The sequence below is a fragment of the Grammomys surdaster genome, unplaced genomic scaffold (assembly GCF_004785775.1).
Source record: "Grammomys surdaster isolate TR1022 unplaced genomic scaffold, NIH_TR_1.0 124988, whole genome shotgun sequence".
Taxonomy (NCBI): Eukaryota; Metazoa; Chordata; class Mammalia; order Rodentia; family Muridae; genus Grammomys; species Grammomys surdaster.
In genome coordinates, this window is record NW_021619916.1 from 265,471 (window position 1) to 276,996 (window position 11,526).

Consider the following 11,526-nt stretch of genomic DNA (forward strand, 5'->3'; position numbering starts at 1 on the left):
AAATATCTGTATTTTCATTCCCTTTTCTGTTCCTTTACCCAGTAATGTAATGACTGAGATGCTATCAGTAATTAAATGTTCTTAAATTTATATTGTAGTTAAGCCATAGAACACTAAAAGACTGCATTCCTCCAGGGACCTTGTCAGTTATTCTGAGGGAAAACCAGTGCATTTTCACTGGTAATGAGATAACTATACAATATTAGGCTTAACTAAGAAACGTGTTTTCAAGCAGCCCCTCCCCTAGAGTGGGTGGCACTTTTCACTGGTAACCACCTACAGAAAAGGAAGGCTTGCCGGGAAACTGCTGTTTGCTTGACTGCCTCCACTTCCTGCTGGTGAGAGCATTAATCCCTGTTGCAGCTGTCCATCCTCACTGACATCAGACTCTAGTTTCTTCAGGATCCAGTGCGTACTGAAGATCAGTAGCTCTCCAGGACTCTTCCAGGCATCAGATTTGGAAGTGCTGAGGGATCTGGCTTTTGTTACCTGAGCAGCTCCCAGTTTCCAGCCATTGTGGGACTGGGCTGTGCGGACCCACCCAGCACACTGTAAGTCATTCGTGGAAGCTCTCTCTTACATGCACACTCTATTGGTTCCGTTCCTTAGAGAACCCTACCTAAAGCAGTCTGTTGATCTCTCCCGCTTTCCCCCCAGCAATACTGGGCTTCCTCAGCTATCTTCTTCTCTCTCGTTCCTTTCCTCATAGCTCAGTGGGGCCTGCTCTAGGAAAAAGATAAAGAATATTGCTATATGACCCTTAATTTGAGGGACTAAATAGATTATATTTCAACTCAGGTTCTGGGGCCCTGGGAGGCCCACCAATTGATTCCAGTTCCTCCCTGACCTTTATCTCTTGTCTGTCATATTGCCTCTTTTTCCATAATCATTTACAACAAGAAATCAAATTCTTCTTTTTGTTATTTATTTTATTAATCTGTTCCCAATCTTTCTATTTCTTATTCATAATGGAAGCATCAGACTTTTTAGAGAGGTTAATTTTGTGCTTTCTGAGAGGATCTGGCTTTAAAACTTCTCCGTTGCCACACATGACTGAATGACAAACTAGCCAGCCTTAGCCTTCTGTTTGCTTTTCAGCAGGGGATAACAAGAGATGGAGAAATCAGAGGGAAGAAAGTCTGTTTCCCAGGCCACAGCGGAGAATGGCATGGAGAACCCAGGGCTGGAACTCATGGTAATTCAGGATGATGGGCTGCTGTGTGGCTCTGGTTGCTTTCTCAGTCTCTTGATCCCCTGACAGGGCTGCATGGCTGATCTCACGTTTACCTGTGCTTATAGGAAGTCGGAAATCTTGAGCAAGGCAAAATACTGGAGGAAGTGACACAGGGACACAGCCTGGAGGACGGCTTGGGGCATTCCTCTCTCTGGAGGTAAGGGTGTTTCAGAGTCCAGCTTAGTTAGCAACTAAGAACCTGAGGGGTAGGGGGCAGGGAAGAAAAGTGACTGAGAAGCTACTCATCTTCAGGTTGCTTAACTCACAGTCAGGACCAGGATCACTGTATGTTACTACGTAAACATGTGTGTATTTTATAGACTTAACTGCATGTAAGCCCATGACATAGATAAGCCCATCAGTACCTGCAGGGATGACATTAAAAAAAGAATAGCAACAGCAATAATAATAACAGTAAATGGCCAACATTTATCGACCACTACTATGTGTAATTATCTATGATGAACAATAGAGTTTGTACATTTTTGTAATCACAACATTTCATAGTTTGGTTAGAAGTTCAACAGTCAATAATGTAAATTCTATGGTCAGTCTGCTTGGAGCCATAACTGAACTCTGCCCAGGAATGTCCTGGTTTGTTTTGTTTTGTTTTTCTTGTTTGGTTTTGGGTCTTTGTATTTCTCTTCTTTTTCTTTCTTCTATTTGCTTTTTGATAGAATGTTACTGCCTAGTCACAGTTGGCCTGGTACTCACTTTATAAACTAGGGTGCCCTTGGATTTACAGATATGCTCTTGCCTCAAACTCCTGAGGGCTGGGATTATATTCTTGCTGTTAAATACATGAGTGGAATTTCATGCTGGCATAGTGGTACAAACCTGTCAACTCTGTACCTTGAAGGGTGATACAGGAAGATGAGTTCTGGTCTTAGTGAGTATGAGAATAGTCTGGGAAGTATAGTAAGATGCTCTTTCACCCCCCTAAAGTTATTTTTTTCCTCTTTAAGCATAGTGTAGACATGAATGTTATAGATATTTTTTACTTACCTACCAAGGGCTGATCCGAGACCTCCACCACCACACACAGCAGGAGTGATGATCCTTAAGCACTTCTCTTGTTCCTCAGTTAATCAAATAGCACCAAAAATGTTCCTTGCTAAAGAAATAAACACAAGAGCCCAGCTTGAAATGGGCATGGGCCGTAGTCATGAGATAGAATAGCTTCCCTTGGAAAACTCTACTGTCTATCAGAACAAATGCAACCTCCAGCTTGAAGAGAGAAGAGTTCTGAAGGAAGAAGCTGAGAGTAGGTTGGAAAACCAATTGTATAGGTTCTTCATGTCTGCCTGTCCACCTACTTATTTATGTATCTATGTGTCTATGTGTCTATGTATGTATCTATGTATCTCATATCTAATATGTATGTATTTATGTGTATATCTATGTATCTATCTATCGACCTATCTATATATCAATCATCTATCTATCTATCTATCTATCTATCTATCTATCTATCTATCTCATTCTGTCACTCAGCCTGACCTCAAAACTCTTCTTGGCTCAGCTGGGCATACAGCTGTGACTGTGACAACTCCCCTAACTTTGTGGGGTTTTTTTTTGTTTGTTTGTTTTTAGACTTTTGTCATTGCTTCTCCATAGTATGGTAAAGATCAGATACCAGCTATCTCAGGGCTGTATCAAGCAAAGGATGTGGATGTTTTGTAGAGGAAAGTTCTCTCCCAGACAACACAACTACTGAGTCTCAGTAGTGGCTATGTTCTGGTTTAGGTCCTTTCTCATTGTATTTGGACTGAGAACCTTTAGAACTATCTATCTCCAGCTTCTCCAGCTCTTCATAGCTATCACCTCTGATTTAAACATGGTGGCCTTCCCTGATAGACTCTGGCTCAGTCCTTTCTTAGTTTTACACACTGGTTATTAGCCTCTGTTGGTGTGTGAGACGCAGTTGCCATTCTCCTTTGGATGGCTTTGTAAATTTCTTATGCAACAATATCATCCAGATCTTCAGTTCAAAACCAGTTGTGTAAAAAGAACTAATTATTCTAGCTAGCACATATAAAAGACACACAATCCGTGTATTTTACTTACCAGCTGTAAGCCTAGATTGGGCAGACTTTGGAGCTATTTTAACATATCCCAGCCATATGTCTTTGTTACTTGCTGTTTCTCTTGGCCATGTGCTCATGGTCCATCTCTTCTTATGGCCGCCTCTTGGGGAGGAAGAAGGAAGAAGGTGTCATGGGGTAGATGGGTTGTGAGCACATGGCCCTGAGGGCTGGCCAGTTGGAGTAGGAGCATCCCAGGGAGAACATGGCAAGTGATATCTTGAGGTCATTGACAGGGAAGTAGACAAAATAGCATAGAGGGTTGGTATCTGCCCAGCTCTAATGATTTAAGGCTTATTATAACTATGAAAGATTGTTTCTTTTATTTGGGAACTAAATGATCTAAGGTGGGGTAGAAACCTCCAAATAATATTTAACACAACACAGTTGTGTACATAACTTTGGCTATGAAAACTCATACTTCAGATGATGGGTTTGTGGTTAGGAGACAATGGACAAAATCTCTTGCCTGTGACTTATTTTTACAATACCAGAGCATGTCCTCTCTTGCTTTGTAGTAGCTTATCCAACTGGTATTTAATTGGGTGTAAAATAAGACATTCAACCTTTTGAAAGATTCTGGACATCTGTGCTGGGCAATCCTCACCATTTTCTCACACCATCAGTTGTTTCTGAGTTGACTCCTTCAGTTCCTGCTTTTATTTCGTTCTTCAACTCAGAGTAGTAAAGACACAGCCAGGGTCATGCTGTCTGCATTCACTGGAGCTGGACTGTCTGAAAGATGCCTCAAGTTTTCCACAGCTTGAGCTGAATGAATTAACAGCTAAATGAAGAGCTCCAGATTCTAGCTGTTACACAGGGCGCTGTCTCCCTGGGTTAGGAGAGTTTCTACATCTTGTAAATAGTTTTTAACTGAGAAAGCTAATGGACATCTTTGCTGTTGGATGTGGTGACCACTAAAGTCATGCTTAGCTAGAGCTTCTGACCATGCTCGCCCATTTGCCTTCCACCTACCTCATGGGGATGGAGGCAGAAAGCCTGTGAGAAGGTTGTCTTTAGTCAATACCTGCCAAGTCTCCATACAAATGCTTGGAGGTACAGGCAACGCGTCAATGTTCACTCACCTAGCAGTTAAACTTCTCAATTCAATTTCTAGGTATAGCACTGATACAAGTGCTCAAACTGTACCGTTATGTAGGGTAAGAGCTTGGTACTGGTAGCAAGATGCTGGACCAGGCAAGATACAGAGCTCACGGACACTTGTGCATGTGCTTCTATGACTACTTGATTAGTTTAAAAGGTTGAAATGCTTTTCTCTTTTCACTTTGGAACATTTCTCATGTATAGTCCATCATTGTTTTTTTTTTCTTTTTAATACTGAGTTCTAACCTGGTATTCTAGAATTCCATTGTTCATGGGTTTTGTAAATATTTAGGTGATTTCTGAAGTTCTTTTTTTTTTTAAAGATTTATTTATTTATTTTATGTATGTGAGTACAATGCCACTCAGATCTCATTAGAGATGGTTGTGAGCCACCATGTGGTTGCTGGGAATTAAACTCAGGACCTTTGGAAGAACAGTCGGTGCTCTTAACCACTGAACCATCTCTCCAGCCCTGAAGTTCTTATTGAACTTCCCAGGAAATGGTGCTGGTGAAACCCTAAGCCTGTGCATTTACTCTTAGACTCATGTATATCCCCTCCTCTTTTGCAGTGGCTTTGCTCAACAAGTATTTAATCAGGCATAGTTTTAAGCCAGCTTAATCTTGTGAATTGGGAAACAGGTAGCATATTTAAACTAGAATAACCAGAAAAGAATTTACTCATAAAGAGACCACTGTGTGCAAATAAAGTATAATGACAGGTGTATGAAAATAGCATAATAAACTCCAATACTAGCCTAAAAGAGAATTAAGAAAAAAGCAAAGAGTGGCTGGAGAGATGGCTCAGTGGTTAAGTACATGCACTGCTCTTTCAGAGGTCCCATGCTCAGCACCTGGGGGCCACACCCAGTGGCTTACAACTGCCTGTGATCCTAGCTTCACGAGCTCTGGTGGCTTCCTCTGGCCTCTGCATGCAAAGTCCTCACCTCCACAAATACTCACATAACAACAGCAAACAAAGATGGATATTTGAAAATGTTGTTAGTAGAGCTAGGCACGGGAAAGATGGTACCAGATCTCAGATGTGAACAGTGAACACAGTCTGTTCCTAGACCAGAAGGATATAGGCAAGAGAACCCGGTGGTATAGTCAGATCAGAGTCTCTCCCTGGTTGGATGTGAACTTTTTGTATTGTGATCTCTGTGAGGCTCCATGGGCAGAAACGCACTAGATGAGCCAAAGGGTTTGGAGTCCAGTGGAATGACCTCACAGACTGAGCTCTCGGGACCTAAGCAGGGTGGAGTGAGGACCTGGAGCAGCAAATTAAAGACCTGGAACTCATGGATATTCTAGAATCAAAAATGTACTTTGTGAATGATGTTCAGATTGCAAGAGCAATCACCTCCAGGGTTATTAGAGGATCATTGTTGTCAGGTACTGACACTGTAAACTTTCTGACGCACTACTTCTCCACTAAGCACAGATGGTGCAGAGACCTTGAGATCCCAAACATCCTACTGAGGGGATGGGCTTAGACAAGCCAAGGGTGATAAGGATAGTCTCCCTCTCTCTCACTTCCCTGTATCTGAGAATGTACACTGTGCTGAGGCAAGCCAGGGTTAGACTTCCTGCAGAACATAAGGGGAGAGAGGTGAGACTGAAGAAGGAAGGATATAGGGGCTATGGTTATAACAGGTTCAACCCTAAGTTAAGTGGTCTAGGCACTAATAAAGATGAGACCCAAAACTGTCTGTACCAAGACCCCAGACCGTTTAGCGGCTGGTCTCATCTGTGGCTAAGCACCATACCTTATACCACCATAGTCAGACAGGTCACTTCTGGCTGGGTTCACTTTCTTTGGAGCTTCCAAGAGTGTGGGCATGGGATCATTTTGCACACAAGGCTGTGGTATGCTAAGGACACTTAGGATGGCAAAGGCAGATGATGGGGTTAGGTAAGGTGCAGCCTGGGATGATGATGATGATGATGATGATGATGGAGAGTTTAGGTTCAGAAGCCAGGCTACTCAGAGACAAGCTCTCCTCCTGACAATCTCTGTGACCTTGGGAAAGTTACTTGGCTTCCTGGCTTTCAGATTGCAATAGCAACCACCTCCAGGGTTATTAGAGGATCAATGTTGTTAGTATTTGCGAGTCCTTTGAGCCCAAACACATGGGAAAGACTCTACAAAGGAATCTTGAGTAGTTCTTCCTGAGCATCTTCTCTCAGGCCTGTCAACCTAGAGTTTGGTGTTGTTTGCTCTCTTATCTGCCAATGTATGAACAACTACTCAAAGTACTAGCTTTGTGTGGTTTTAGGGTGCTGTGATAGATTAGCCTCTAAGAAGGACAGGAGGACAATGGAAGCCAAGCAATGCCTGTTCTTAGGAGAAACACAGATCATTGTCCACTTCTGTGGTAGCAAATCACCAATGACGTAGCTACTCTTGGCTCACTCAGCCTTTCTGACCTGATGCACAGGCGCAAGGTTTGAGCTAGCCTTTGGGGGCCTTGTTGGAGTAATATCGAACATCCTCATCTGATTAATTTTCTTTATTAAGAACAAACTTTGCCTGGTCCATCGAGTTCAAAGAATTGCACAAACAGGATGAAGTAGTGCTCACATTGTAATTTTGGCTTCTCATCAGGAGGACTCTTCAGCCTTTCACCAAGGCGAGAAGTTTCTTTGAAAGACATGCTGGTTTATTCAAAAAGATCCTGCTTGGTCTCTTGTGTTTAGGTGAGATCATGAGAATTCATGGAGGGGGAAACACGAGCATTTTTACAACTGTCAACTGTGTCAAGATTATTGCTGGGTGAAAACTAATAGCACTCATAAATAAGCCAGAAGGCTATTTGAGGTATAGATCCTAACTGCCTGTAGGTAAATATAATTTACTGCCTCATACCCAGAAGGATAAGTGAGATCCAAAGATAAGCTACAGTTCAAAACCACACTATTTGACAGGTTTGATTTTTTTTTTTAAAGAAAAATTGTTTTTAGTGCTTGGGTTTGATTCAGAGCACATGTCTGTAGTATTTATGAAAGACGCCCTTATACATAACTTATTTACCACTTTATACTTAAAATCAGTGCTGTACATTCTTTTTGAAAGACAGAAAACCTTGTTTATGGTATGCTGTCAGTGGCATGTGGAACTTTGGTTAGGTGCAGCTGGGATGGTGAGACCACACATTATTCTTTGTCCTTTGGGGTGAATCTGGGGCCTGAGGACAGCATCATGTGCCTTTCCCTCCTAGTGCCAGCCTCCTTACATGGCTTTACTCAAGAAAAAGTTCTCTCACTTGACATCTCAACATAGCTGGGAGAGAGCGAGGGCAGCAGCTGAACGAGGAGGGGGCAAGACTTCCCCAGGAGCAGAGAGGAATGGCATCAGGCTTTGTGGAAGCTCTGCCTTCTTGACTCCCACTCTTCATCTTCCCTTCACAGCTTACACTGCCTACTTCCTGGCCGCTTGCATCCTGAACTTCCAGAGGGCGCTTGCCTTGTTTGTCATCACCTGTCTTGTGATCTTCATCCTGGTCTGCCATTTTCTGAAAAAATTCTTTGCTAAAAAATTAATAAGATGCTTGAAGCCCTTGGAAAACACCCGCCTGAGACTTTGGGTAAAGTGGTAAGTGTGTCGATCGGATTTTATTGCTGTTCATAAAATACCTAAGAACAATGCAAAGGCTGTCCTGGCCCTCAGTTTCAGAGGCTTAGTGTAGGATCACTTAGCCCCATCTGTGTTGGCTGGGGATAGGGCAGAATATCATGATGGAAAGTGAACAGGGGACGCAAAGCTGTTCACATCATGGAGGCCAGGAGGCAAGTAGGGCAAGGGACCTGGCACAAGGTGTAAAAGGGCATGTCCCAGTGATTGACTTCCATCAGTTGGATCTCACCTTTCATAGCTTCCACCACATCCTAATAGCCCTTTTAATTGTGTCAATGGACTAACTCACTGATGAGGTCAAAGCACTCTTCTTGTCTCCTTTCCCCTCCCTTTCTCTTTCTCATCCTTTTCTTTATCATGAGTCAAGGTCTCTTGTCCAGGCTGGTCTCAGAACTCTTTATGTAGCCAAGGATGTAGCAAAGGATGCCTTTGGACTTCTGATCCTCCTGCCTCCACCTCTTGAGTGCCAGGGTTACACATACATTACCACACTTAGTTCATGGAGTGCTGGGGATTGAACCCAAGGCCTTGTGCATCCTAGGCAAGCCTCTACCTAGTCAATAGATGGCTGAGCATCAAAGCCATCTCTTTAATATCTTCTTCTGACAGTTCCTGAGTGGGCTCCAGGCTCTTACCTATACAAAGGCAAAATGTAGAGAACACATAGCAGCAACAGGCCTTTGAGCTCCAGTCAAGTTTCTGATAGTCTTGGGTCAGCATTGCTGGGGCAGATGGGCCTCCATATCAGGGAGGAGTTTCAGTCTGAAATCCTAAGAGTCCATGACAGACATGAGAAAACCCATGCCTCTCCTCAGTGGAGTGGTCAGAACAGATGCTTGCACTTACATCAAGCTATTAGCCAGGTTATTTCTCTCTGCCCTGTGATTTAGTCCCTTCCCCTCTGGTCCTCCAGAGCCCCTCTACCTGCTTTTGTCTTTACAGCCCCTTAGAGCAGTGGCTATCAACCTTCCTAATGCTGTGACCTTTTAATGTAATCCCTCATGCTGTAGTAACCCCAACCAGAAAATGGTTTAATTGGTATCCTAGTTGTAATTTTGCCACTGTTATGTATTGTTGTACTATTATCGTAATATAAATATCTGATATGTATGATACCTGATATACGACCCTCTAAAGGCGTCTTGACCCACAGGTTGAGAGACACCCTTAGAGTCTAGGAGCACACTTGCTCATAAGCATAAGTGAACTATCTTTTTCAATTTTATGTGCATGAGTGTTTTGTCTGCATGTATGTGTGTGTGTGCCAAATGTATGGCTGGTGACCACTGTGCTCAGAAGAGGGCATCAGATCCCTTGGGACTGGAGTTACAGATGATTGGTGAGCCACCATGTGGGTGCTGGGAATTGATCCTGTGTCTGCCATAAGAATAAGTGTTCTCAGCTGCTCAGCCAGTTCTCCAATCCCAATCTGAAGTTCACATCCCTCCTACCTCCTCTTCCTAAGGCTTGCACTACATGACTGGCTCCTTATTTATTTTGGTAGGCTAGGGGCTGGACCCAGGGCCTTGTATGTTCTAGGCAGATGCTCTGCTAAGTGACATCCTCAGCCTCTAGTCTATGTAGTAAAGGCTGTAAGTCCATAGATGATGCATTCGACTCCAACCTTTGGAGTGGTTAAAAAAGGAGTAGCAATCCATAGGGGACCAGCTCATTATTCTCTTCTGTTCTCAGTATTTTTATTAGTCACTGGAAGACCTTCATGGATGAGTCTGTACATCACATTTTATTGATATGTCTATATGAGAAACGAGAAGTTATGTGGTTTGTATTCTCAGATTAGACACTTATTTATGTAAATTGGGGCAGGGAGGAGGAGAAGCTAGGGAGCTACCAGATGATTCTCAAGGCCCATCTCTGTCTAATGAGGAATAAGCTTTTGCATTGTCTCACTGAGCCTCTGACTAAGGGGGGGTCTCTGCTGCTCATCGCCTGAGTTGGTGACAGAGCTTTGCCGTTCCTCCTCCAGGGTGTTCGTGGGAGCTTCTGTTGTTGGCCTTATCCTCTGGCTGGCTCTCGACACAGCTCAACGGCCAGAGCAGCTGATCTCCTTCGCAGGAATCTGTATGTTCATCCTCATCCTCTTTGCCTGCTCCAAACATCACAGTGCGGTGAGTTTGGGGTATTTAGGTTGAGCACAGATCACACAGCAAGGGCTGTGTAGAAATGATAAAGTGCCCATGTCAGGTACTCGTGAGAATGTCAGAGCTAAGCAATACCTCCTGGAATCTTCCTCTGACAGGTTTATTCCTATGCGAAGTTTGAAAACTTTTAGAGGCCTTCGGCCTGTTGATTGTTACAGTGGTATAAATGAGTCTAGTCAGCATTAAAGAAAAATAAAATGAAATAAAAAGAAAGAAAAAAGAAAGAAAACAGAGTATGGCAGAGAATCAGATGGCATTGTGCAGGAATGATGTTTGCAGAAGTTATTTGTATGTATGTGTCTTTACTATAATGTAACTTATTTTAAAAATCAGTATGGACATACTTGCCTGTGCACAAGAATGTTACCATATTTTTTCTTACCCGTCTTCCTGTTCCCTGTGCTACTTTTATGGTAGAACTCCATGGCTGAGGGCAACTTGGGGAGGGAAAGGTTTTATTTGTCTTATGCTTTCTCATCACTGTTCATCATCGAAGGAAGTCAGAACAGGAACTCAAACAGGGTGGGATTGTGGAGGCAGGAGCTGATGCAGATGCTGTAGAGGGGTGCTGCTTACTGCCTTGTTCAACATGGCTTGCTCAGCATGCTTTCTTATAGAACCCAGGACCACCAGCCCAGGAGTAGCACCACTCACAATGGACTGGGCCCTCCACCATCAATCACTAATTAAGAATTCTATACAGTCTTGTTTCCAGCCCAATCTTATGGAGGTATTTCTCAATTGGGGTTCCTTCCCCTTGGATGATGAGTTTGTGTCAAGTTGACATAGAACTAGCCAGCACAGCTTGTTACCCCAGACTGTTGACACTCTCACTTAGCACCACTCCCAGCACTTGAATTAGGCAATGGCTGAGCAAAGTTTGTGACTCATGCTGGAATGTTTTCTTTTTGGGCTCAGGTGTGCTGGAGGACAGTGTTTTGGGGCCTCGGCCTGCAGTTCATCTTTGGGATTTTGGTCATCAGAACTGAACCTGGATTTAATGCATTTCAATGGCTGGGAGATCAGATCCAGGTACAGGGAATTGGATGTCAGAGTTTTCTTCACCAGGAACCCCAAAGAATGTAGATTTGAGGGAAGCAGCAGGCTTTGGAACTATGCCTTAATGATGATGGTGTGGCAGAATCTGGTCGGGTAAAGAGAGAAAGTAATGGGGTTCAGATGAGAATAAGGAATCCAGTTGGGTAGAGAGTAATGAGATTCAGGTATTATACAGAATCTTGTTGGGGAGAGAGAGAGAGAGAGAGAGAGAGAGAGAGAGAGAGAGAGAGAGAGAGAGAGAGAGAGAG

The 11,526-nt window shown here is 43.4% G+C and overlaps 1 protein-coding gene across 3 annotated transcripts in view; it reads left to right on the top strand.

Annotated features, from left to right (window-relative positions):
• Positions 1 to 226: 226 nt before the first annotated feature.
• Slc28a2 (solute carrier family 28 member 2) overlaps positions 227 to 11,526 on the top strand; it is a 21,393-nt gene continuing 10,093 nt past the window's right edge. For 2 of the 3 annotated variants that reach the window (XM_028784978.1, XM_028784980.1), the window contains exons 1-7: positions 227 to 551; positions 1,102 to 1,195; positions 1,300 to 1,391; positions 7,029 to 7,120; positions 7,832 to 8,015; positions 10,045 to 10,186; positions 11,138 to 11,251. In XM_028784978.1, the coding sequence (XP_028640811.1) occupies positions 1,115 to 1,195; positions 1,300 to 1,391; positions 7,029 to 7,120; positions 7,832 to 8,015; positions 10,045 to 10,186; positions 11,138 to 11,251 (705 nt within the window). In that variant the 5' untranslated portion in view covers positions 227 to 551; positions 1,102 to 1,114. Of the gene's footprint in view, positions 552 to 1,098; positions 1,196 to 1,299; positions 1,392 to 7,028; positions 7,121 to 7,831; positions 8,016 to 10,044; positions 10,187 to 11,137; positions 11,252 to 11,526 lie in introns of all 3 variants that reach the window. The other variant, XM_028784979.1, reaches the window with a different exon arrangement.